This window comes from Myxine glutinosa, unplaced genomic scaffold (assembly GCF_964187855.1).
Source record: "Myxine glutinosa unplaced genomic scaffold, kmMyxGlut1.1 SCAFFOLD_1769, whole genome shotgun sequence".
NCBI classification, from domain to species: Eukaryota; Metazoa; Chordata; class Myxini; order Myxiniformes; family Myxinidae; genus Myxine; species Myxine glutinosa.
The window spans coordinates 52,999-79,983 of NW_027617864.1; the positions used below are offsets into that span (position 1 = coordinate 52,999).

Sequence of the window (26,985 nt, forward strand, 5' to 3'; positions counted from 1 at the left end):
GGTAGAGTAGTTCGTGATTGAGTTCAAGCGTACTGCGTATGTTTGAGCCTTGTTTGTTCGCTTACTGCTTGACGTCATGCGTGCGCTGTACTCTGGCGCTTGGGGTCTAGAAAGATGATTATGACTAAGAAATGAAAGAAGTTTTCGCTCAAGAATTCCAGTATGTTCTGGACATTCGTACGTAGTATGTACGTTGTAGTCATTCACGGTATTTGTATGCAGCGTAAATGATACGCAGTGTAACGTTTGGCGGTTTGGTTGTTAAGACGATCTGCAGTGTACATTTACCCAGTCCCGATGAACACTGTAATCATAATGTGCACCGTACAGTGCACGGAAGGACAGTATATCATATGCGTGGACAGTACCGTTTCTGTACAGTAGAAATGTAACCACTTGGCTTTATAACCAATGTTCCCCTTTTTATGAAGACTGACTGATTATTACCTCTTCTAAATGCAATAAGTGTCATACTCATGGTTTTTTTGTAGCATGTACTGTGAACCTTTCCTCATTGGCCATCTATTTATTACGTACACAAATTTTACCACGACCTATCCTCTACCCCATAAAATCCGTACATTACGTTCAAATTTCCCTTTACAGAAACGACATTTGTAGTACAATATATGATTATTGAAAGGGAGAAGTTGTGTATTCATCATTTGTTATGAATATTTTATGTCCTCAAGATGACAATGGGGAAAGATCGAAGACAGCAACCAGAGGTCGAAGCCAGTCTTGACCAAACCGATGTGTCTGCTGTGGATGTTTCTGGAATCCTTGGGTCATCCCTGACTGTGCTTGCTGCTGTGCTGGCTGTGTACATCAGCACACTACAGTGCACTTTATCGGGCGGAGATGCCGGTGTGTGGCGATACGGATAAATCTACATTTAAGACTGGTCAACGGTTGTGTGACGTTACCCCCTGATTACAACCCAACATGTCGCACGAAATCACATTGTGTTAGATTATTTTTCAGTTTAAATTGATGCTTTCAGGGGTACCCCGCGGTGCCCGATGATGTTCCAATTCTGTTGGCATTTTGAAAAAAAATCAAATTTTGTTATTTTTCTATTTTTGTGGGAGCTGAAAACACTTCCCTACACCCACTAAGGAATGGGATTGGGATTGATTTAACATCACCTTTCACATAGCTACAAAGGCTTAGGCACTATAGAACAATAAAATAACAAATAAATCCAAAAACATCAAACTTTTCTTCAATTTTTATTTTGCCTAAAACCCATTTAATCACCACTGAAAGTTTGTTGAAGATCCGTTTGGCCATCTCTGAGAAAAATGGTGACACACACACACACACACACACACACACACACACACACATACACACAGTATAGATGCTGCTGTGCTGTATAGATGCTGTATAGATGCTGCTGTGCAAACCATGTGATCTCTATACCTACGATAACTAATGGGGCATGCTTTCACACTGCAAGGAAATACTTGGGTGCATCCTATGTGCAAATTCATCACACATAATATAATAAATATAAGCTACTAGCTGAATGCACCCGGCGTTGCCCGGGTTATTTTTAAATGAATTTAATCTTCTGTACATAGGTCTGACGGAGCCCAGTATCAGTTAGTGATAGGATGAAGCGTTATACTTGGGTAACAACCAGTTCAAGTGTAAGCTCTATTTTATGGGTCACGTGACACACAGTGCGCAAACGAGGCTGCACAAGTCGACTTTTGTTCACGGATATTTTTGCTTACAGACATTTTCCGAATGTTTTGTGATTATTTTTTTTATCTGGGATATTGGCTTTGATGTGCATCAATATGTGAAATGTCAGCTTTTCACCCCACCGAGAAGGTACTAAACATTTATGTCAGTGTTAGAAAGAGCTTTATATTTTGAACAAGTTTCAATTGAATCGGTTAAAGGGTAAGGGCGGGAATTCTGGAAAACCACAGGTGGGACGGACGGACGGATGGATGGACAGACAGGCGCTGTGCAAACCTACAGTCCCCGCTGATGAAACCGGTAGGGGACTAAAATTTAAATACAGCAAAGCACAATTCCAAAAAGACAAATGCCTATGCAACATTAGATATTTTCTTGCTAATCCAAGCAGGTAGAGTTTTGCCATTGCTCTTACAGCATCACTAGTAAACAAATATTTTATCAACAACAACAACAACATGCATTTTAAAAGCCATTTTCCCTGCTAGAGCGGGGGTTAGCCTTGCGGTCCCCATGACAATCTTCTCCATTCTGCCCTATTTTCTGCATCTCCCCTTGTTAACCCCCTTGCCCGCATTTCTTCTTCCACCATCTTTAGCCAAGTCTTTCTCGGTCTTCCCCGTCCTCTATTTCCTTCTACATTAATTTCCATCACTCTTCTCAACCAGTCACTTTCATCCTTCCTCAACACATGACCAAACCATCTCAACCTGTTCCTCTTCACAGCATCAATCACAGGCTCTATTCCCATCATCTTTCGCAATTCATCATTTGTCTTCCTCTCTCTCAGCGACACTCCACACATCCACCGAACCATTCGCATTTCCACCCTTTCCAACCTTCGTTGCTGCTCTACATTCATGACCCATGTCTCGCTCCCATAAATCATAACACTTCTCACACATGCAGCATACACCTTTCCCTTCAGCTTCAACGACACTCCCCTCCTCGTCAGCACGCCACTCAGTTCCCGAAACTTCTTCCATGCACATCTCACTCGAGCAACCGTTGCCGAGTCTGATCCACCTTCTCCATTCAGCATGTCTCCGAGGTAGCAAAATGTTTTCACACCTTCCAGCTTCATATTTTATTTTATTTAATAAACATTCATATTAAAACAATAAACAAATAAACAAATAAATAAACAATAAATAAACAAATAAACAATAAACAAATCAAACAAATAAACATTAAATAAACTTCATTTATTCAATAAACAAATATTTTATCGAGGAATGATAATTATCCATCAGAAGGAAGGAGGAGCTGACGTTTTGGGCATTAACCCTTCATCACACTTTTGCTCCAACAAACGGTTAACGTTTCTTGAAATGTCAGGTTCTTGCTTCCCACGGCGGTTGGCATACCTCACTCAACCTCCTGTTGGTTCCATCCATTGCTCTACCTGTCTGCACTATAACCTTCATGAGTAAGAATAGTTCTTCATTATACCATGTAAACTATGTTACTGAGTTCTGAGTTGATACAATTTGTTTTATTTTTCACCCTTTCCTCCTTCTCGTAGGAGAATTGATCACTGCAGCGTATGAGCTGGGAGTGAGTATGATGGCGCTAATTTTCATTTTGATTGGGAAGGGAATTTTTGTTTTCAACAAAATACGGCAATTTGTAAATGACCAAGAAAAAGCTGTTTCTGTGCAGGCTGAAAGCTTGCAATCAACTCTTACTATTTATTTTTCCAACTTTACTTCATGTATTTTTTCATATTGTATGTAATACATGACTTTCAAAATTTTGAAATGACGTATGAAGGCCTTTTGCACGTATGCTGTGTGTGTTTACATTGACTCGGTTCTCCCTGCAGCGCACTTTTAACCTGCCGTTGATGGTGCGAAATCTGTCATTCAAATATACTTTTAACCATAATTTTCAGCATTTAGACAAAAGAGTGGAAATTTCAAAACGTTTAACCATAATTGTTGGTTTCTTAAATGAAAATTGGAGTCTGGGAAATCCTATTATATTAAATGAGGCAATTGTATGTATGTATGTATGTATGTAAGTATTATGTTTGTACATCTGAAAATCATAGAAAAACAAGACCGAAAGTCTCACAGCAGCGTAGCCAGGCTTGTTTGATACTTTAGTTGAAGAGGATAGTATGACCTGGGTTGAGATACCAGTTAGCAAATAATGTAAGTATTAAATTATCTTGAAGTACTGTAAGTCTCTAAGCTGTCGGTCACCATGGGAGTGAAGAGATTGCATTGAGACGCCATATGGTTTATTCTATATGTTGGTCAGTTAGTTAACACTATCAAAGTGACCTTAGCACCATCCCGACACACACCACTGTGTGTGTTACGGAATGAGGTGTTTTACGGTGGCCGGAGTGCAAATCCTGCCATCAACCTCCTTGAGAGAGGACCCAGTGAGTTGGTACTCATTTTTCCAACCTCGGAAGGATGACAGGCTGAGTCAACCCCACCTCTTGTTAATTCAACAGCTGACCGGGATTCAAACTCAGGACCCGAGGATCCCAAGCCCGCCACCCTGACCGTTAAGCCAACACCAGGCTTAGCACCAGAGGCGGTCATGAGAAATGCTTCAATGTTTGAAGAGCCCTTAATCAAAGTTTTAATGATATATGATCTGGGGGGCACGGACTCCCCTCCACCCCCTCCACCCTGTCAAATATCATCACCCTGTTGTCGTAATTTCAGTTCCCCCCCAATCATCAAGTGTGATAATTTGCCACAACCAGGTATATGAAGTAATATATGGACGTTCCCTAAAGAGTGTTCAAAGAAACATAACTGGCAAAGCCAAATGTCATTACATTCTACCTTCCTTCCGAGCATTCGAGGATGGAATACGTCATTTAACAAGTACAAAAAGTTTTAATTAAAACAAAAGCCGCGTCGATGTTACACAATACCTAGATGCAGCTGTGCCTATAACGTCGATGTTATAGGCACAGGACATTCCTATTGATTCGATTACTTGATGTTATTTTTGTGCAAAGTGAATATATACACAAAGAATTAAGTTAAGCACCCCCCCCGTTTTTTTACAACCTCGCACATTACAAGTTTGTTGTCGTCAAAACGGTGTAATATACCCATGATATTGCTATATTTTCTGGAGAAGTGATATTATGGTCACATAAAAACATAACAATCATGCCGTTTTCAATATTTTATTCTGAATAATTTAAGGTGCAATTTTTTGGGAATTTTAGGCATATTCTCACCTCAATTTAAGTATGGAGCTATAGGTCCATCACGGACAGTGTGGATGACGTTTATGTTTTCTAACGTACAGTCATTGTTCTGAGAAGACCTCTAGCGATCTTTGCGTCAATAACGTGTGTAGGACCCACGTGATCGGATCACTGACTCCACCAATCACTTTTTTTCGCTTTGATCACTCAATTTCATCAATGGATAATTGCTAATGTCATACCAATCATTATTTGATCTCACATACCTTAGAATATATGCCAATGTATGCATATACACAAAGAATATATATTAGGGGGTGCTTACCTTAATTCGTTGTGTAGGGGTGCTTAACTTAATTCTTTGTGTATATCTCGGCAATTTCCCGTGTGTGGCGACGAATTTTTAATATATCTCGGCATTTTCCCGTCTGTTATTTCAGGCGGTGTATGACTGACCATGCCGCGATTTAAAAAAAAAATATCTCGGCAATTTCCCGTATGTGGCGACACGTGAACGAAGCTATGCTCCTCTCTCCACATTATTGTGACGACGTATAAATTAAATATTTCATCGTGACGATTGTCATCAAATGGACGAATTTTTAATATATCTCGGCATTTTTCCGTCTGTTATTTCGGGCGGTGTATGACTGACCATGCCGCGATTTAAACAAAATATATATATCTCGGCATTTTCCCGTCTCTTATTTCGGGCGGTGTATGACTGACCATGCCGCAATTTAAAAAAAAAATATCTCAATGGACTTGAAGTTACAGGCCTTTGAGAATTCATTTCGTTCTATAAAGGGCAACTTTCATCGGATTCTCTTCCCTTTTTTTTTCAACCGAGTCTAAAACTATGTTAGCGACTGTGAAAAATGAAATGATATATCGAATTTGATTTGAAATAAAACTGTGTGAGAGAGGAAGACACCACGGGCCTACAAAACAGGCCTCAAAGCTATGCGAGTTAATAAAATGGTGGATATTTGTTTATATGAAGCCTCTCTCACAATGGGTGGAGCTATGGTTCCCAGAATGGGTGGAGCTTTGAGGTTTTGTCTTCTCTGCAAGAACAAGAAGAAGAAGAACAAGAAGAACAACAACAACAGCAGAGGGCACTCTATGACCAGCGTCTTGCGACGCGGCTAAAAAGTTGCATATTGGTGTTCTTGGGCAATTTTTTTCCCCTGTTTTTAATAAATTGGCATTGAGTAAAAGGGGATAAATGTTGTTCTTCCTTTCAGGTGGCACACCCTCCTGGTTACCCCTTGTTCACTTTGATAGCTTCAGCCGTACTTCACTGCATCCCGTGGGGAACACCTGCCTACCGTGTTAACCTGCTCAATGCCACGCTGGCTGCAGCTGCTGCTGCAACCTTGTATGCAGCTGTGCACAGGTGGCCGTACCAATCGTCCGTTGTTTTGTGCCGAGTGCTAGACCTGGGGACATTTTAAGCAAAATCGTGACCTGTATTTCGATTGTAATTAACTGTGACTAGTATACATGGGTACCCAATTCGTACATTTATTTTATTTCTTGTAATAGTGAGTGCTGCTTTTTGGTGTGCATCTTGTGAGCAGGGCAACAGGCTCTCCGACGGCGGCCATCTATGGGGCCGGTGTTTTTGCATTTTCACGCTTGACTTGGCAGTGGGCTGTCAGCACGGACGTTTTCAGCCTCAACAACCTGTTTGGCAGCCTACTGCTGCTGCTTTCTGTTTGTTTTGAGCAAGCTGCAGAAATCCAGATCAGAGTTAAAGTAGGTTGGCTTTAAAAAAAAATTGTGAGAAATTTTTTACGTTATGCAGAAGAGCCTTGCAATGTATGTTATGTTAGAATACGAGTTCCCTTGCAAGTAACTTCAACACAGGAGCAGGCCTTTAGGCCCATCAAAGCTTGTGTTATTATTGCCAACCTATGATTGTTTGTCCATGCTCCATCCTTGTGAACACCGAGCCTCAAGCAAGGAAGTAGCACATACCATTTTTGAAGTCTTTGGTATGACTCGGCTGGGGTTGTTTGAACCACCGACCTCCTACACTCACAGCGGACGCTTTAACCATTATGTCACTGAGGCTAGTTTGGTTCTGTTTGAATGCATAGTCTGTCCTGAGAGATTACAAGCTTATTCTGTGGCTTTGTGAGTTTGTTACGAGAAGTACTTTGCTATCATCACAATTTGAAAATTCAGCGTCCAAGGTCTCAAGGTTGGTGGTGTCGGGGAGGGGAAGCGGGAAGTGAAGAGCAGAGCAAAGGGGGAGTGGAGAGGAAGGGAGGGAAAGATAATTTTTCAAATTGTGATGATCAAAGCCTGACTTGTGCCTTCTTCAGAATGTTGCAAATATGTCACAGCACCCCCCTGTTCATGACCCAGCTTATGTCTTCAGCATCGACCATAACTATACCAGGTTGTAACCAAATCTTTCGGATGGTTTATTTACTATCAATACAAATTTGTAAACTGGTATGACTTGATCGGTTTTGATTCAGACCTGTTTTTCATTGTTTAATGACTTGTTCTGATATGGGATAATGCATTCGAGTCAACGTGGTCCTTTTTAACAATAAACATTTTACAGCTGGGCATATTTGCATACGGAAGCTACCCATGTGCTGGTATGTGCCGGATAGCTGAAATAATGCTTATTGCAAGTGCAGAAGAAACTATAGCGGCGCTCGGTAGACGCATACATCCGCCAGGCTGAACAGTTTATGTTTTGTATCCACTGACAGACAGGACCTGCATCCAGACCTGAACCAAAATCTAATCAGCTTGTTTTTGTCAATTCCCCAACTCATCTGCCAAGTTTTGGCATAATCCACCCAAGACGTTTTTAGATATCGTGCTATATATAGTTTTTGGCCCCATCTCTCAATGGTGAAGAATGGTGAAGAAGAAGCCTGGTGTTGGCTTAGCGGTTAGGGTGCCGGCTTGGGATCCGAGGATCCTGGGTTCGAATCCCGGTCGATCGCTGAATTAACACCAGGGGGGTTGACTCAGCCTGTCATCCTTCCGAGGTCGGCAAATTGAGTACCAGCTTGCTGGGATGAATGATCACGGTGTGTACCCCGGTTTAGAATAGGTACACCGTATCCCTGCGCATCGTAAGAGCGTGACCAAGGGTTGGTGTCAGGAAGGGCATCCGGCCATAAAATCATTGCCTCAAACAGGGAACCATGATTGTCATGGGGCCCGCAAGGCTAACCCCCGCTTTAGCGGGGAAAATGGCCTTAAAACGATCATTCATTTTTATTTCTCAATGGTGAAGAATCAACTTTAAAAAATTCTCCCATCCCGATCCAGATACGGATCTTCACCAAAGTTGAAACAGTTAGTCCTTGTCACACACCCAACCTGTCCATCATGTTTCATCCAAATCCATCTACAACTTTTTGAGGTATCCTACTCGCATACAAACAGACAGGGTGAAAACATAACCTCCGTCCACCTTCGGTGACGGAGGTAATCACTTTAGACATGTACCCAATAGTGGTTGGACCACGAGTTGACAACTGACGTGGATTAATGGTTCTGTGACATAAATGTGAAAGGAAGTCCAACAGTTTGTTTAACCCAGATTGTAGTTGACCTGGGTCAAACATACTTGTAGTGTAAACGCAGCATTGTTTGCGCATATTCGTCAATGTGAAGTACTCTACTCTTGACAGAGCATCGGCGCTGCCTAAGTCGTGTCTTGGTAAGGGTTATGCTGGGTGGTTTGCCATTGCCTTCCCAGGAGTCAGTCAGGGAAGGAATTTGTAATTTGTTCAGGGTGTGGGTAATGACTCGCCTACCCTTTGCACTGGATAGCATCTTCAATGACCACACACGACCAGTGCTAGTAGATGGGTCCTCCGACAGCGTCCTTCCAATGAATCGTTTTGCTTATTAATATTGTCCAATTTTACTATTTGTATCGACCATCTTTAACATTATATTCGAAAAGGTAAATTGTTAACCTCTTCATCATGGTGGAAGTTTATCCTGTTCCTATTGTCTGCATTTGTGCACACAGTTGGCGTGCTTGGTGGCCTTCTGCTCGGGCCTGAGTTTGTGCAATCAACACACGATGGTCCTGGGATTGGCCTGCCAAGCCCCATGGCTCCTCTACCAGCTTTATCGAAGAAAGGTGAATTCTCATACACCTCATATACGATTGATGGGAAGGTCGAGGAGTTTTCTTCAGGAATATTCAGGGGGTGAGGCAGATGAGTAAAGAGGAGAAATAGAGAAGGTGATGGGTGCAGGATACAAGTCGTAGCAGAAAAGGAATTGTGTGCCTCTGCCATGTGCAGGAGCTAAGCTGGCGCATCATGGTCCAGCTGGGTGCATGCCTAGCCTTAGGCCTGTTACCATACACGTACCTTCCCCTGAGTTCGTGGTCGGGCCGGGCACGCTGGAGTTGGGGAGACACGGGCAGCGTACGAGGCCTGCTCATGCACGTGCTGCGCCAGGAGTATGGCACGTTCAGCCTGGTGGGACGATCGACGGGCAGAATGAGCGAGAATACTCCTCTCATGTTGCATTCTCCTCAAATCGACTTTCCATGTTTAATAAACATGACACATCTTGATATTCCTTGCATTTCCTTGTTCGTTTCAGGCTAAAGGAGGATCAGGCTCCGGAATGCTAACTTCATTACGGTGAGGTGGGGCTTTGTTGCAATATGCATATGACGAAGTCTTTTTCTTTTATAAATGGCTCTTCACGACTGTTCCACATCGACATTGCATATATCAGTTACCTTCCTTAGCCTGTTTAATGTACACGCAAGGTTCTATAGGGACATGTATCGGCATACATGTATGCTCTTGATTATTTATTGGACAGCTAACTCGATGCACCCTCTAATTGGACAGCATACTTCAATGTGCAGCGCCCATGCTTTCCCCTTTGAAGAATGCGGTTATTTTTATTTTTTTATTTTGTTTTTGTATACAAGATCGAGGCTCGTGTAGGAGCTAAACTTAACGTTTATAAATTTGTTTGTAAAAGTTTATAAATTTGACTTCACTTAACGGGATAACAGTATTGAGAGTTCAAGATCTCGGAATGTTCTCTGTCACATGGCCTGCTATTTGTATTTATAAACCGTCATTTTTTTCATACCCCTGTGGTTATGCAGTGCACAGCTGTTCCACACCTGTGGGGAACTTCAGGGCATCGGTTTAATGCTGGCTCTCGTCCTCTGCTTGTCTTTGCTGCCGCAGCGTAGGTGAGCCAGGTCTTGTGGGTTGTTCTTGGTGAATTTAAGTTTAGACACTGTTTTCATAACGAGGGTTTCAATCCTAGAGGCATGTGTACTGCCGTGATCCCATTGTTATCATTTATGATTAGGAGCAAGATGGACCTCCATTGATTTATGGGCTGACAGAATAGCACAGTGATAGTGTGTACACCTTTGAGGTGGCTCGTCTGGATTTGATTCCTGAACCGACTATAACCAGTCACCTTTGTGCTTAGGCGGCAGTGTGTTGTCTTTCCAAGAGTGTCTTTCCAACTCGGTGTCTTTCCAAAGGAGGCTCAGCTTGGTTTTCCAAGGCTCAGTTAAGCCGGAATGCTAACACTTGGTGGTGGGCATAAAATATCCCACAGTAGACCATTATTTGTCCTCCCAAATTCGAATTATCTTCCTGAACCTCACATCCTGTGACAGAACGGCAACTTGTCTGGGGTTCACTCACTCCCACAGAAACGTTCACAGCTTGTATTGAGTTCCTTGAATATCTGTCAAGAGCATAGGCTCCCTGCCTACCTACCAGGTGATTGATGCTTGTGGTTGCTTCCTTTATTTGGAGTGGGGAGGATATGGTCATGTGGATTTTCACAAGTTTGGAGTAACAGCAGTCCTGGACAGTGTTAGACATCACAAATCCACATATTTAGGTACTTTGGCCATTTTATATTTTACAACATACCAGCAGGAACACCCAGTGTTGCCCAGTCTATTATTACCCTCACCTGAGGAGAGGGTATTGCATTTGAGTCAGTTTGTTTGTCTGTCTGTCTGTCTGTTTGTTTGTCCGCACAGAATAAATATGATTTTCTCTGCAACCGTTGGTCCAATTGACAGGAAATTTTCACCATCGGTGCAACTCCACTGCAGAATTTTTTAATGATAATTATGATGTCATAGGTCACGTGGTTCGGCCGCCATCTTGGAAAAACCAAAAACATTTGCATCTCTATATCTCTGAAAGTGCTGAATAGAAAAAAAATTGAGACATGGCTCATTGTAAAGAACTCTCCATGTGTAATAACATCTGTTAAAGATGATGTCATAGGTGCCTCCATTATGATGTCATAATTTGATGAGTACAAAACTTCATCTGATCAAGATGAAATTTCTTGAGAATAATCTAGGAATAAATTAGTGGAGAAAAAAAATGATGACGTCATCGGTCACGTAGTTCGGCCGCCATATTTGTTTCAACACAAAAGCCTTAAAAACCACTGAAAATACATCCTGGTGAGGGTTTGCAATCTCTGATTGCTCTTTCTTGTTTCTTTTGTGAGGGGCAAAACACTTCCCGACACCCACAATAGAGCGATTAAAAGGAAAAATCTCCCAAAATCCAACTTTTTTTTTTCCAAAAAATTTCCAAAAATATTCTAATTCTTTTTTTTTTTTTGCCTCATAGACATACTAGCACATACACACAATTTTAAGGCACACAGTGATGAACCTCTGAAAGTTTGATGAAGATCCGTTCAGCCATCTCTTGGAAAATTGTGACACACACAGAGGTGGATGCTTTCAGACCTGGCAGGTCTCCGCTCCATCTCCTAAAACGCACCCACGTGTGGAGATAGCAGCTAACAACTTACACACACACACACACACACACACACACACACACACACACACACACACACACACACACACACACACTTTTGCACACACTCGTACATATGTACACACACACACACACAAAGGTGGATACTTTGAGACCTGGCAGGGCTCTGTTCCACCTTCTGAAACCTACATATGGAGATAACAATCAACGACGCACACAGACAAATGGGTCTCTTATAGTATAGATGTGATCACTTTTGAAGATGAAATTACCACCCTTTGCTTTGCTTTCCTAGGTCTAGGCAGCATGCATCAGAATTGCCACTTCTTCTACTTCTCATGATTCTCCTTTACTCCTTGTTCTTTGCTTGGAGAGCAAACCTGGATATATCCAATCCTCTCTTCCTTGGTGTGGTGAGTGTTGTATCATAGATTGGTTGAAATCGATTTGTATTTTTGCACAGTGCCAAATTTCAGCCTCTCGTGCATTATTTGGCATGACGGAGGTCATGATGGGCATTTTGCTACTGTCGGTGGCTATATCTTTATTACATTCACTAGGGGTGGGATGGGGTGGTGAGTAGTGCATTACAATCCTTTTTTTTAAAAAAGATTATTTAAATGGCAAAGGCCATTCAAACTTCCCCCTCTTACTTTATGTACATGCATTTAACCTTTGATGAGATGTAATGAATGTTCATTAAGGCATTGAAAAGGCCTAATGCCATCCCTTTAATTTTACTTTTGTCTATTCTAGATCTTGTATTGTATTTCTTCTTAATACTGAAATTTACTGTACAGTATTTGTATATAAAATAGTTTATCCTTCTAACGGTACCAGGGTTTGACCCTCCAAGGACTTGAACCAAGTCACGCCGGAGCGAAGCTGTGCAAGATACCCAAGAGTAAAGGCGCATCTGACCCGTGCGTGTTAAATCAAACTCAGCGTTTCCGTTATTAATTTGATTTGCATGCCAGAAATTGATGTGCAAAATTATTCTCTATCAACATTGGGGGGACACATGAAATATGTACTGGTTTTTTGGATTTTACCTACGGTTCATGCCCCAGGGGGTGGGGAATTGGAGTCACAGGAGTCAAAACAGACGATTTTTATAACTCCAGAATTTGATGTTTGGCCATGCCTGGTGGAATTTTTTGTCATTTTTCAACTTTGCTTTTGAAGTGTGGGGATTTGCGATGGCAGGCCATAAACTTTGCTCCAGTTGAACTTGTGTTCTGTTGGCATGGCTAAGTTTTCCGAACCGACAGAGAGAGAATAATTATCATTTCTGCCCTATTCAAAACATTATTTTGTGGGAAGGCAAATAGTTAATGACCAACCACAAAAATGAGGGTCACTTTATGATAAAAGGACTAGATTTATTTAAAGGCGATCAAAATACCATCATACCTTGATTGACGCCCAGGATGTGTTTCTGAAAACTGAGCGCTAATCAAAGCTGCGCTAAATAAGGTAATTACAACATGGCCCCAAGGGAGATTCAGGCCAGACAACACAATTTCTGACTTATGAGCAATATATGACGGCTTTATTTGGATATTTAGAATAACACAAGTAAAGTAGAGAGTTCATAGAACAATATACCCAGCGCAGTGTTCAGGTGCAGTATATACAGACTACAGTACTGCAAAACTGGAGGTTTATGATAGACGATTTGTGTTCTACATTGTATACTAAGTATATATAATGCAATTTAAATGAAGGTTTAAAGGGGTATTAATAAATTAATTGGGTTTTACTGCCATTTCCTGCAGTGTCCATTACATCACACTGTCTAACACATTACATTAGTTCTTAGTGCCCATTTTTTGTGTCCATTGTGACATTCATTAAAACAGTAAGTTTCCTGTTTGGAATGATTTTCAATTTTGTTTGACTGCCAGACAGACAGAGAGTAAAATTGTTTTTATCTCACTCCTTTCTGCACATGTGAAATTGGGACGAATTCTGAGCCAAGGTACGGTAAAACAAAAGACTTATCTTCCGATTCATGTTCTGATTCGTGTTCAAAATATAACATTCGATTTCAATAAGTTCTTGCTTGATCATAAATTGACGATCATAAACTGATAATACAAGAAAGACAGATGGCCTGTGACAGTATTAAAATATGTTTCAGGTGGAACGCTTCTGGCTACAGCCTCTTCTGCTGCTCTCTGCCATGGCTGGAATAGGCCTGTCTGCTTTACATATCCAATTGTCATCTTGGCTTGGCAGGCCTGGCCTGCTTAAAACTGTAAAGTGGCTACTGGTTGCCACTTGCATTTTGTGGCAGCTGAAGTATAACTACAAGTAAGTACTCCATTGTGGAAAGCTTAAAGAAGGGGTGGTGAGGTGGCTGGTAAAGAGGGTTGATGTGAGCAGAACTTGCCTAACAATTCTCATCCATCAGTAAGTTTTCACTTTAACACTACCATTTTCTATTTGTATTTACTTGCCTCAATAATTTTGTCACAATGGTTAAGACCCATATATACAGTATGTGTACATACAGGACTACAGGTAGTGGACAAAAATGGAAACACCAATGTAAAGTCACTTAATATAGGTCATTGGTTCACCACGTGCGGCCAGTATGGCCTGTATGCCTTCCTCTTTCCTGGAAACATGCCTTAGTACAGCCTATTTTAAAGAAGGGTGATTCTTCAAACCCTTCCAACTACTGTCCTATTCCTCAGACTTCTATTTCCAAAGTCTTTGAATGTCTTCTCAATTCCCATTCCCTCAAGCATCTTGAATCTCACAGTCTTCTATCTGACCATCAATATGGCTTTCACAAGGCAATATCTTCTGGTGATATCATTTCTTACATTACGATGTCTGGGCCTCTTCTGTTGGCATGAGAGACTTTGGGGAATCCTTTGTTGTAGAATTTGATATCTCAAAAGCCTTTGAAAGAGTTTGGCATCTGGGTCTAATATCCAAGCTTCCCTCTTTCGGCTTTCCTCCTTCACTGTGCTCTCTCAGATCGAGCTTTCTCTCTGACTGCTCTATCTCCATAATTGTTGATGGTTCAACATCTCCCTCCTTCCCTATTAAGAGCGGTGTCCCTCAGGGTTCTGTCCTGTCTCCAACACTATTCCTACTTTTTATCAATGACCTTCTACAAATAACGAAATGCACTGGTATGCTGATGACTCGACATTGCATTCCTCCATGTTTTTCCCATCTGCCCCATATTCCCTCACTGCAAAGAATTGAATGCAAAGTAATGGACTTATCAACTCTCCAAATCTGACCTCAAAACTCGACCCGCTCCAATTACGCCACAATGTTGGCTCTCTTTCTCTTTTGTACAGATTTCTTCGGTTTCTGCACCAAGAACTTGCTGCTTGTGTACCTCCACCATTAGCTAGACCATGGAATACTCAATAAGCCACTACATCGCATAATTATTGTGTGGCCATTGGCAACTCAAGGGTGGGCCGTTATGGTGTTTGTTTCTTCCCCTCGACTGCCAAATTCTGGAACTCTTTACCTTCTCATGTATTTCCAAACACTTACGACGTTCCCCTTTTCAAAAAGCAGATTTTTTTACTTCCTCAAAAACTTTGACTATTCTTTCTTCACTTTTCCATCAATATAGCTCTTGTATTTAATGCCTGGCCTCGATAAGGACGATATAGTCCATGACTGGAGTCCTCAACATAAAATGAATGCACTATGGCATAGAGGCCACCAGCATCTGGAATTTTTCAGGAGGGATGCGGCACCATTCTTCCACGAGAAACTCAATCAACTCACACCTGTTTGATGGAGGTAGAAAACGCTGTTTCAAGTGTCGTTCCAGAATATCCCATAAATGCTCGATTGGATTCATATCTGGTGACTGAGAAGGTCATGACATATGGATAACATCAGTGTCATTCTCATCAAGCCATCATGCTCTGTGGATGGGGACATAGGGAGGGGGTCTCCTATTACAGCTATGCTAGCCATAATTATAGGCAGCCAGACCTGTGTTGCATATTTATACGTGATCCTAAGCATGCTGGGATATTATTTGCTTCATTAGCATATGAGCCACACCCGTGTGGAAGCCTTTGCTTGGTGTCCCTTATTTACCCAGGTGTTTCCATTTTTTTTGTCCACTACCTGTATATGTCTACAAGGTTGAGGGTCGATGAGGAGCTTGAACATAGACTGGATCAGGACATAAATAGCAAAAGGAACACCAACAAGGAGCTGACACTCTAGGCCTCCTGCCTTTTGGGTGGTATGAGGAATAGATCTGTGTGATATGAAAGCTAAATCTTGAACGTTTTTTTATTTTTATTTGTTGTATACAACATCGAGGATCGTGTAAGAGCTAGCACATTAAACACACATTAGCACATAAAACACAAAAAACAAATGGACACATAACACAATAAAGGGAGGGGGAGACAAGATGGGGAGGGAGAGGGAAGCACACAAACACAACAATAGAGAACAAGGACATCGGGAGATCTGTGGAAGAGAGGAGCTGGGAAAGGGGGAGGGAAGGGGTACACGGTGTAACTCCATCATCCTGTACAGTTTTTTTGAAATGTCTCATACACAGGCCAAGTTACTGAGATCATTGCCATGCCAACATAATTCAGCCAATCACAGTCATGATCTAATCGGTTTGAGATAACGTCATGACGAATAGATATCTGCAATATGAAAGGTAAATGTTCAACGGTTTTTGAAATATCGCATACACAAAAGTACATGGACGGATGATGGGTTTGTCGGATGGAGCTCATTTTAATGTCCCATGGCCTTTTTGGCGCTTTCAAAACCCTTCCGTTTAACACTACTTAGATAAAATATTATAGCACTTTACCTCATGATGACCAATCAAATTTGCCGCTCGCAGACCTGCCCATATCATTGTTTCTTAATACTGTGTGGGCTAAGGTGTTCTATGAACTCTCTAGTTTTAATGTGTTTTTTTTACCCATAAACCCACCTCCTTTAATCCTTTTAGCACAACGTTTTTTTCACTGTTAAATCCCCCCCTCCCCCAAAAATGAGTGAAGGAGAATAAAATGCCATCATAATGACTGAGCAGTGCACATTTGTTGAGCAGCAATCAAATGAAAAGCTGTTGGAGATGACCAACACCTGAAAGCTGCAAATGCATACGGTTTCTGGTGTTCATCTTCTGTTAACATTTTTGGTTCACTGTTACTACGTGTGTGTTTTTCTTTCCTGCTCACTTCAAAAAGGAGACTGAGCTTTGAAAATCCTTGAAAAATATTTTGAAGTTTGCCTTTGGGCCTTGGTTCTGGCTCTTAGCCAACCCTTATTTTCTTTATTTTCTGCATACCCCCAGAGGGCAGTGGGTAATTGAGTGTTTTTTTTAAACCATATGAATGAATGTCAGAGGGGCATGCATGCTGATACACTGCTGCAATTGGGAGGTGGGGGGGGGGGGGTGGAGGGAGAGACAGGGAATGGGGGGGGGGGGGGGGAGGTGGAGGGAGAGACAGGGAATGGGGGGTGGGGCACAACTCAAAATATTGTTCTGGGGCCTGCCTGTGGATGTAGGGGCAGCACTCCTTTTGATGGATACAGTGGGTGAAGCTTCCTGCCGCTTCTGAGTTATGAAGATTTAAAAGTCCTTTCAGTGGGCTATCCTAACGTGCTTTTATTGCTGTTGATAAGAGAGCACTGTGCATCATCCTTGTTTGATTCATACTTCAATGGTCTTCTGGTCATGCTCCACAGACCTAATTCCTTAAGACTTTTGGTATGTTGTTCAGGACATTTCTGGATATACTGTAAAACAACTGAGAGACATGTTTTCTTTCATTCTAGGTTGAGCCATTCTTTTTCCACAAATTGACATGACTACTTTTAGATAGAGTTTTATTTTTGCTTGTTTGGTGTGAAGGAACTTTGCTAAACCCGCCATTTCGGTGACGTGCAGGTCATGCAACAGGAGCCAGGACACTGTGGTTGAGGAGTTTGGGACAAACATACTTCTTTCGCTTCCCAAGGCTGCTCTGGTGCTTACACGGGGTGACCTTCCAGGAAACGCATTGCGTTACCTGCATTATTGCCGTGGACTACGGCCTGATGTGACTCTGGTAGACCAGGAGGTAAGTTGATTTGATATAAACGGACTGTTCCCCTGGAAGAATGAGTGGATCCACGCGAGATGTACCAGTATTGTTGTCTGTTCCTAGTTCAAACCTCCTTGTAGTGAATGGAATTTGATGATGAAACTGATTTGGTGTAATTTCAGAAGTTCCACCATGGAATTGAGATGGGACATAAGGCCAGCTGTTCTGACTGCAATATTAATGATCAAATCGAAAAGCAACTAGACTCGGTGGTGTAATGGTTTGAGCATCTGGGAGTTTGGCTGTTCAAACCCTGGCCTAGTCATACCAAACAACAACACAACAGGCATTTTAAGGCCATTTTCCCTGCAAGAGCGGGGGTTAGCCTTGCGGTCCCCATGACAATGTTCTCCATTTTGCCCTATTTTCTGCATCTCCCCTTGTTAACCCCCTTGCCCGCATTTCTTCTTCGACCATCTTTAGCCAAGTCTTTCTCGGTCTTCACCGTCCTCTACTTCCTTCTACATTCATTTCCATCACTCTTCTCAACCAGTCACTTTCATCCTTCCTCAACACATGACCAAACCATCTCAACCTGTTCCTCTTCACAGCATCAATCACAGGCTCTATTCCCATCATCTTTTGCAATTCATCATTTGTCTTCCTCTCTCTCAACGATACTCCACACATCCAACGAACCATTCACATTTCCACCCTTTCCAGCCTTCGTTGCTGCTCTACGTTCATTACCCATGTCTCGCTCCCATAAATCATAACACTTCTCACACATGCAGCATACACCTTTCCCTTCAGTTTCAACGACACTCCCCTCCTCGTCACCACGCCATTCAGTTCCCGAAACGTCTTCCATGCACATCTCACTCGAGCAACCGTTGCCGAGTCTGATCCACCTTCTCCATTCAGCATGTCTCCTAGGTAACAAAATGTTTTCACACCTTCCAGCTTCATGCCGTCTCCAAGATCCAACTCAACATTTCCTCCATCTGCAGCTCGCTCTGTGCACACCTTACACTTGAATGTAGCTGCCACACTGGTTAATGACCCTCTCAAACCACTACATTTTTGATGAACCCACTCAGCGCACATTGGACATTGAATGGAGTTCACTCCGACACCCTTCCTGCACACAGCACATGGCCACTTCCGAGTTCTTTCCACCTCACCACATGCTTTATCACCACCTAGTCATACCAAATAGTCTCAAAATTGTGCATGCTGCTTCCTTGCTTGATGTTCCGCATTTAAAAAGATAAGAGCATGGACAATCCCCATAATTTTTCATCTATGAGAAAATTCCTTCTTTGTAAATGCCTCGCTGAATGTGGTAAGAAAGGTGGCGCCATTGTTGTGACGTTGCTGGTACCCAGAGTGCCCTGGGAGGTGACGGAACTTTCCGAAAGCTCTATGGCTCTGTTTGTCTCGTCTATCAGTCATGCGTGTGTGTGTATGTGTATGTGTACATGTACGCGCGTGTGTGTGAGTGTCAGCTCCACTATAAGCCTTTCATATTGTAAAAATAAATGGTTATGGAATGTAACCCATTTGTGAGAAAATTGGCTGAGCCTTGTACCATGCCTACAGATGATGACTTACAGTTGGTACTTGCCCAGTCTCCAGCACCATCTCCATGGGGTTCACTTCCCGGGCAGCCGCTGGCATCCTGCAGAGGGTCGGCTACGTGATGGTTCAGTGACGTTCAGCCTACGGACGTTCCTCGACCAAAACGTGGGGTGGGGCCTGCATTTATGGTTCGCCTGCCAATGCTCTGTTAAGATATAAACACATGCACAGACAGCAGTCAACATAGTACTTAAAATCAGCCAAACACGGCCATTGACCTTGGGGGAAGTAACTGGGGGCCGGCAGCATCATTTGGTGGCGGCGCTTTTATCTCTGCAGTCAGCGGGGCATTTTAGGGAGAAATACACCCCCTTGCATTCCCTCCATGGGATGCCAACCCATGGGGTTTATCCATGCTCTATCCTTAAAGTGTTCGGTATGACTCGGTCAAGGTCGGAATTGAACCGTCGACCTCCCAGACTCAGAGTGGATGTTCTCACCACAATGCCACCAAGTGTTTTATAGCAATGTAGAAGAGAAATGTAACTTGCATACATGTCGTATTAAATCTGAATAAGTTGTTGTTGCTCAATGCAGCCTGGCCACTGTTGCAATTTTGCTTCCAAAGAGGTTTGTTCCTCAAGTTAAGTGACTTGGAAAAACCGCCAACTCCATATAGTCTTTCAAACTCTTCTGCTTTTCTTTCTTTCTTAAAAAAACCAAAAAAAACCCCCCACATCCATAACCATGATCTTTTCTGCCTTCTTTAGCCCCTCCCTCCACTGAAGCCCTCCTTCCAAATTTCCAGTTTTTCCCTCCTGAGAGATATCAATCTTGTCCACCCCATGCATTCTCCCCTGCCCCCCATTCCTCCCCACACCCATTGTTTGTCCACATCTCTGTCTATCTTGTCCTTCAACTCTGCTGTTAGTGTCCCCCCCCCCCCCCCCCCCCTCTCTCAACTGGTCCTTTTGTCCTGTTGCATCCTGATCGTTCGGTATTCTCACTCTTCCATGAGCCTCGACTATGTATACAACCCCTCATTCCTCCCCAAAATAACCCAAACACTCCAACTCGAAATGTTTCTACAGTGCAAACTTCAAGGCACATGATCATTTATTTAAAATATTGCTTTATTCATGATTAAAGTATTCCAATCTGGGAGCTATAACTATACTGGTAAAATACCCTCTAAAGACGAATACCCTATCGGACTCACAACATCCGTTCATCTGTTGAACACACCCGTTCCATATTTGTGTAACCTTTTATTGTGGGAGCAGCTTACGATGATGTGGTGGTTCATATTCAGCCTGTGGCTGCTTGGTTACATCATTTTCTGGGGGCGTGGCTTTGTCGCTGATGCAATCCCCCCCCCCCCCCCCACCCCTCCCCGTTACTAGTCATCTGGCTGGTACTTTTGCTGACCTCGGAAGTATGACAGGCTGAGTCAACCCACCTGTTGACAGGCTGAGAACGACTCATGACAGGGGCTTGAACTCGGGACCCTTAAGATCTAAAGCCAGCCAACTTTACCATTAAGCCAAGATGAGGTTAGCTTAACATGATGATTTTGGGGTTCACAAATTACAAAAACCATCAATTCCTTTTAAAACAAAGTTTTAAAACCTTGGAAAACTTTTTTTCCGATTGACGAACAACTTGGTATATTACATGCACTCTACATCAAATCCGACCCCTACCTGTGTGAACAACATACTGAACACGCAGGCCTACAACAAAGCTCCCTGTACGTTTGTAATAAATATATGATCTTTATTTGTGCTGAACAGTACGCATGCCCCTTGTGAAGATGTTATTGAAGTTGTCTGGAGTGTGAAGTCAAATGTTTTAATTCTTACTCTCCCGCCTCGCCCCACACCCTTCTGAAATTATTGCTTCAGACACCGACCCATTCTTGCTTGCATTGGTCTCAATGAGGGAGACATGTCCTGGCGTGGGGTCTATGAGAGAAGGCCTTGGGGGGTATGTGAGAGGTTATTCCCAGCGGGGACCCCCTTTCACCCAGAGTCTTGGATTGAGGTCTCACAAGAACTTTATAACTGGAGTTATCCTCATCAAGGGTACGCCACAGATATGCCTTGACAGCTTAACTTTTATTGCATTGTTTTCGTGTTCAAAACCCCCAGCGCTTGGCACGTCTGTGCGCAGGTTTGAGCCAACCTCGTGGGAGGCTGTGGCTAACGAGGAAATGTGGCAAGCACGGTGAGTTCAAACAAAGCCAGTCGATTCTAGCTTTACGTAGTATTGCCCAATGTGTGGCAGAGTCCAAAGTCTCACGCTTGTGCAAAATTCACGTGTTTAGAGCCATTTCTCTCAAGATTTCTCAAAACGATTTTCCGACTTTAAAGTATTTGTGGCAAATATAACTCTATATGACCTAAACTTTCTTTCCTTTTTATCCGCATCCCTCAACAGGATGAAAAATGCTTTCTTCCTCTATGAACTGGCTGAAGATCAGAGGCAACCTGTGGTTACACGACATCATCTGTACAAACTTTCTTACCAGGTATAGATCAATTTTGCAGGGTTTTAGCCTATGGATGCAATTTCAGAAGTTAAATCTGAAGGCAGATGGTGGTGGAGGAGGATAGTAAATTGAGAAAAAAGATTAAGGGTTGGCTGCTTGTGTTGCCTTTGGAACCGCTGACTCATGATGTAAGATACATGTGATGATGATGATGTTGGTGCAAACATTCCAATCCCAGATACCATTTGTGTTTCTCCATTGTTTACTAATGCCCTTGTAATTCATGTGGACGTGCACTCGTATCTACTAATGTCCTTGTCCTGCATATGATACATTTACAAGTTTCCCCATCTGATTTCTTTTTCATAAATGGTGGAGGGACAGAATTTAAAACAGGGTAGAAGAATGTGGGAGGAATAGGGAGAAAATTGAGAAAGATGTATCTGTGTCTGTATCTGTATCTATATCTATCTCTATCCTGTACAAACGCTCAAACGATGGGACTATTTATGTACAGTGGGAGGGAAGGGAAGGCATATGTTTCTATGGGAGCGAAGGGAAGTAGGAAAGCAAAGTAGGAAATGAAGGAAAGATCTACAAAAAGTTCGTAATTCTGCATTTGTAATATGTAGATGGTCTCTTAAACATTACACTTTAAAAGTTTGTCTTGCACGTTAAGCGAAACAAAAACAACAGATTGCATTTAAAAATGGAAACCAGAAACATCAAAGGTATATATTACCACTCAGACCACTCACGAGAGCAACGTAAGCTGATTATAGTGAACAATATAAAAGAGAAACATTTCGAGCACACAGAACAAAGAAATCGGTCTTTGTGAATGTTGAATATCGTTCGATTTTGTACTCAAATAAAAATCAGTCACTGGAAAATGGCAAAACTTCCTCACTTTAAAAACATAGTTCTTCAATGCTCGTGAAAAAGCTGGAACATTGGGGGGTTGTAGGGGCTGCATAGATGACAGAAAGAGGAGTTACTTGGTTGTGGTTGGGAAGGATAATGAGACGGGTCACACAGTAAAAATCAGCATGATCAGGCAGTGTCAGTGTCATTCTGAGCCTGGTTTTGTCCTTTGGAGGATGACGGCGGAACCTTCATATACGATGTTGTGTTGTATCCCAAGGGATGGCTGTTCCTTTGGTGCAAAAAGAGTGCCTCGGGAAGACTTTGTTGGAAAGCGACCGGCAAAAGCCCCACATCCGGCTAGGGCAGGTATTTCGAGATGTGGTTGTTTGACAGTAGATGCCAGTGGATGTACAAGTTGAAAGAAAGTGGAGAACGGAGTGCATTCAGCAGGTTACCTAGACCTGGATGGAGAGAAACAGAGGGAAGAGTGCTTCACTGTTGCACATATTCTGCCTGGAGCAGCTGGAGGAGGATGAATAACAGAAAAGCATGGTATAAGACTTCATGAGAAAAGGCTGTAGGATATCGATAGGTCACCAATGGCCTTTCGTTGTGAGGCAGCAGGCCCTTTCCACGGTTTTCTTCTGGGAGATAAAGGCTCTACACCATTGAGGACAGCTATAGCTGAGAGTCTGTCGAACTGGCAAGTGCGACTTATTTTGGATGTTACTGAAGTACATCAGGCTTTTTTTTTTCTTTTCTTTTTTGTATACAGGATCGAGGCTCGTGAAAGAGCTAACAATTATCACACAAACAAATCAAACAGACACATAAAACATATAATAAGGGTAGCGGTAAACAGGATGGGGAGAGAGGGGAAGCACACAAACGACATTTGAGAGCAGGGACATCGGGAGATCTGTGGGAGGACTTGGGGGGAGGAGGCGTGGGAAGGGGGGGAGGGGTGGGAGAAGTATAAAACACAAGGACACTGCAAGGACTTCCAGGAAGGAATATCGATAGGTCACGATAAGCTGTGATAGTTCTGGGGTGTTTTTGCAGTTTTACTTTGTCGTGAACTCAAAACGCAAGCAATAATCTGTGACATAAGGTCGGATAATAAGTATTAACAACGCATATAATTGCTTTGTTTCCTTCTTTCACCAGCTTTATTGGCGTATCCTTTCTACTGGTGAGGTACACCCACCCAACTGGCACAAGAATTACGCACTGGTGTGCCATAAAAGGCTCCAGGAACCTGGATTGTCACTGTCCGAGTCAGCCTTGCTCCTCACCGATGCCATTGCACACTTCACCCACTATGCAGAGAAAGAACCGATGGATCATGACGTGCCTATGATCCGACTTACCATACAGCACCTCCGTCGTGAACTTCACAAACTCCACAGTGTGCAGGCACAGAATACAGAACGTTTGGGGCCACGTGTTTGACTTTGACTCGGAATATATCCACTTTCAAGTTATGTAAATTTTTTGGTAAGAGAGGCTGTGAGAGACAGAGACTGCGGGATTGAAAGAGAGAAGTTGAGAGATTGAAAGAGAGAAGTTAAGGAATTGAAAGAGAGAGGTTGAGAGATTGAAAGAGAGAGGTTGAGAGATTGAAAGAGAGAGGTTGAGAGATTGAAAGAGAGAGGTTGAGAGATGCAAGAGAGAGGTTGAGAGATTGAAAGAGAGAGGTTAAGGAATTGAAAGAGAGGTTGAGAGATTGAAAGAGAGAGGTTAAGGAATTGAAAGAGAGAGGTTGAGAGATTGAAAGAGAGAGGTTGAGAGATGCAAGAGAGAGGTTGAGAGATTGAAAGAGAGGTTAAGGAATTGAAAGAGAGAGGTTGAGAGATTGAAAGAGAGAGGTTAAGGAATTGAAAGAGAGAGGTTGAGAGATTGAAAGAGAGAGGTTGAGAGATTGAAAGAGAGAGGTTGAGAGATGCAAGAGAGAGGTTGAGAGATTGAAAGAGAGAGGTTAGGGAATTGAAAGAGAGAGGTTGAGAGATTGAAAGAGAGAGGTTGAGAGATTGAAAGAGAGAGGTTGAGAGATTGAAAGAGAGAGATTGAAAGAGAGAGGTTGAGAGATTGAAAGAGAGAGGTTGAGAGATTGAAAGAGAGAGGTTGAGAGATTGCAAGAGAGAGGTTGAGAGATTGAATTATGGGTATTTTTGGTTGGTAATGTAGTCAGGACCAATACTTAAAAAAAAAATAAAAAAAATTAGCTTGTCGTACTCACTTGCCCCTTCGACTATTTTTAGAGCACTTTTTCGGCCTGAGCTGCTCGCCTATAGCTCTAGGTTGGAATAATTGGGGCAATTAAAGAAGTGGTATATTTAAATTATGCAAATGAGAATTTTTGTATTTTTGTTGTGATGTTCCTTTTTGTTTGATTGGAATGGTTGATCATGTAATTATTGGTCTTATGGACTTAGAATTTAGAACATGCACAATTATTGTTTTGTCATATAATCCTTTGGTATTTGCAACATTACTAACCAGTATTGAAAGGTTTACTCACAAACGAATATAAGATAATGCTGTAACATAACTAATAACTTTTGCCATGATGTTAGGAGCAGTCATCCTTATTGTACGATGGTACAGCCGGGTGACCAAGCATGTAAATGCCCGGACTTGTTGAGGCGTACCCCGACTACATTGGACTTTGGAGGCCATGACCAGCCAATTGATTGGCTAATGAGAGACAAAGGCAGGCCTGCAACGTGGAATATAAATGCGAGGGAAGAAGGAAGAGGGGGAGAAGGAGGAGACAAGTGAGTGAGTGAGAGGAGATTTGGATGGAGTTAAAGTAAGTTGGGAAAATTCTAAATAAAGAGTTTGTTTTCTATCTCACACATTATGGCACGAGTCTTGTTTTATTAGTATTGGCTTGAACTGCCTGTTTTCTTCAACAACTGGTCGGAACCAGAGGCTTCTATAATTGGATTATTAGACCGTAGATGGGCAGATTGGGTCCGCTCTTAATCACCTCCACCATGGATCCGCTGACAGGCTTTGCTTGACCATCTTGTCAGTTTTCTGCCACGGTCGTTGCATTTGCAGACGCCCATTCACGCCAAATTTACCCAGCGGACACGGGAACCTCTTCATTCCGTACCTGCTGGGTAAGCATGACGGTCTTAAAGACCGCACAACTGTAACAATATGTATATCTATGTATGTTCTGTACTGTATATGGAAGTGGGATGGCAGGATAGCCAAGAGGTATGCACACTCATCTTTGAGCTGTATAGTCTGAGCTCAAATATTGACCCTGCTATAAACTGTCATCTTGGTGCATCATATACATCGATGTGTGCACTGTCCATTGGATGGACATTGAGCCGGAGGAACCATTTGCGATAAAGATCCCATGGTCTATTTTGTGAAGAGTAGGTGAGTGATCAACGGCACCCTGAACAAATTACAAATGATTGTGCAAACTCTCTCGCCAGTGAATGTGGTGAATATACCAGCACCCCCACCATGAGTTGAGGAACACCGTTGTCCTGCAGAAGCAGCGCGTCCCCGCGTTTACTATTTTCTGCCATTCCACAGGGGCATCCGTCTAGCCATCCTCGAAGGCCTCCACACACGAGGCTCCCTCACTGAGAAATCTGGTGAGCAGGATCAGTGTCAGGAAAAGGAGTCACATGTCCATACAGCTGCAGCTGACGATTACGGACTATGCAAGAAACAAATCTCACCTGAGTCTCTTTCAGCATATGCTCGTGAGACACAAAATCCGACTAGCGATAGCCAAGGATTCTCCAAAGAGACCTGGTACCGCATGAGTTAAGTCTTCATCTCAGATCCTTGGTCAGAGTCTAGGTGTCACATCCATAGAGCAAGACTGGAAGTACCAAGGACTTAAGGAGTCGGACTTTCATCCTGCATCGATACCGAAAGCGCCACACCCCATGGGCACATGCACGTCAAGTGAATTCATGAATCTTCAGGCCCGACCTAGACGGCTATTGGCTTCTAGCTCACAACATTTTGTCATGGTTTAAACCAATCATAATTCAAACAATTATTTTGCACAAATGTATTTGTAATATACGTGATATCACATTTTATACACCATTGAAGTTGAAAAGTTAAGTTGAACACAAAAAAAATTCCCGAAAAAATTCCCCCCAAAAAATATATATATTGTAAAATGTTTCAATGAAAATACCCTTAGGACATACCGACGGGAGAGATATGTGCATACCAGAAGTTTGGTATGATTTCACATAAGTTTGAGGGAGTAGTTCAGTGACAACACGACACAAGACAAGACAA

General features: G+C 42.5%; 1 protein-coding gene across 5 annotated transcripts; it reads left to right on the top strand.

Moving 5' to 3' along the window:
* Positions 1-8: 8 nt before the first annotated feature.
* Positions 9-25,553, top strand: TMEM260 (transmembrane protein 260). 5 transcript variants are annotated; one of them, XR_013621653.1, is made up of 18 exons: positions 60-177; positions 693-867; positions 3,239-3,270; positions 6,145-6,296; positions 6,481-6,658; positions 8,916-9,029; positions 9,196-9,375; positions 9,503-9,543; positions 10,026-10,115; positions 11,993-12,110; positions 13,841-14,013; positions 17,621-17,792; positions 19,359-19,507; positions 21,242-21,421; positions 21,510-21,563; positions 21,777-21,867; positions 23,863-24,478; positions 24,542-24,684. XR_013621653.1 is itself a non-coding variant. In XM_078769245.1 (17 exons), the coding sequence occupies exons 2-17, from the start codon at positions 693-695 to the stop codon at positions 24,145-24,147; spliced, it is 2,184 nt and encodes a 727-aa protein (XP_078625371.1). In that variant the 5' UTR covers positions 9-160; the 3' UTR covers positions 24,148-25,553. The 5 variants fall into 5 exon arrangements, 4 of the variants coding, with proteins under 4 accessions (XP_078625371.1, XP_078625368.1, XP_078625369.1 ...); XM_078769245.1 differs by having other exon boundaries at positions 9-160; positions 23,863-25,553; XM_078769242.1 differs by having other exon boundaries at positions 23,863-25,553.
* Positions 25,554-26,985: the final 1,432 nt, after the last annotated feature.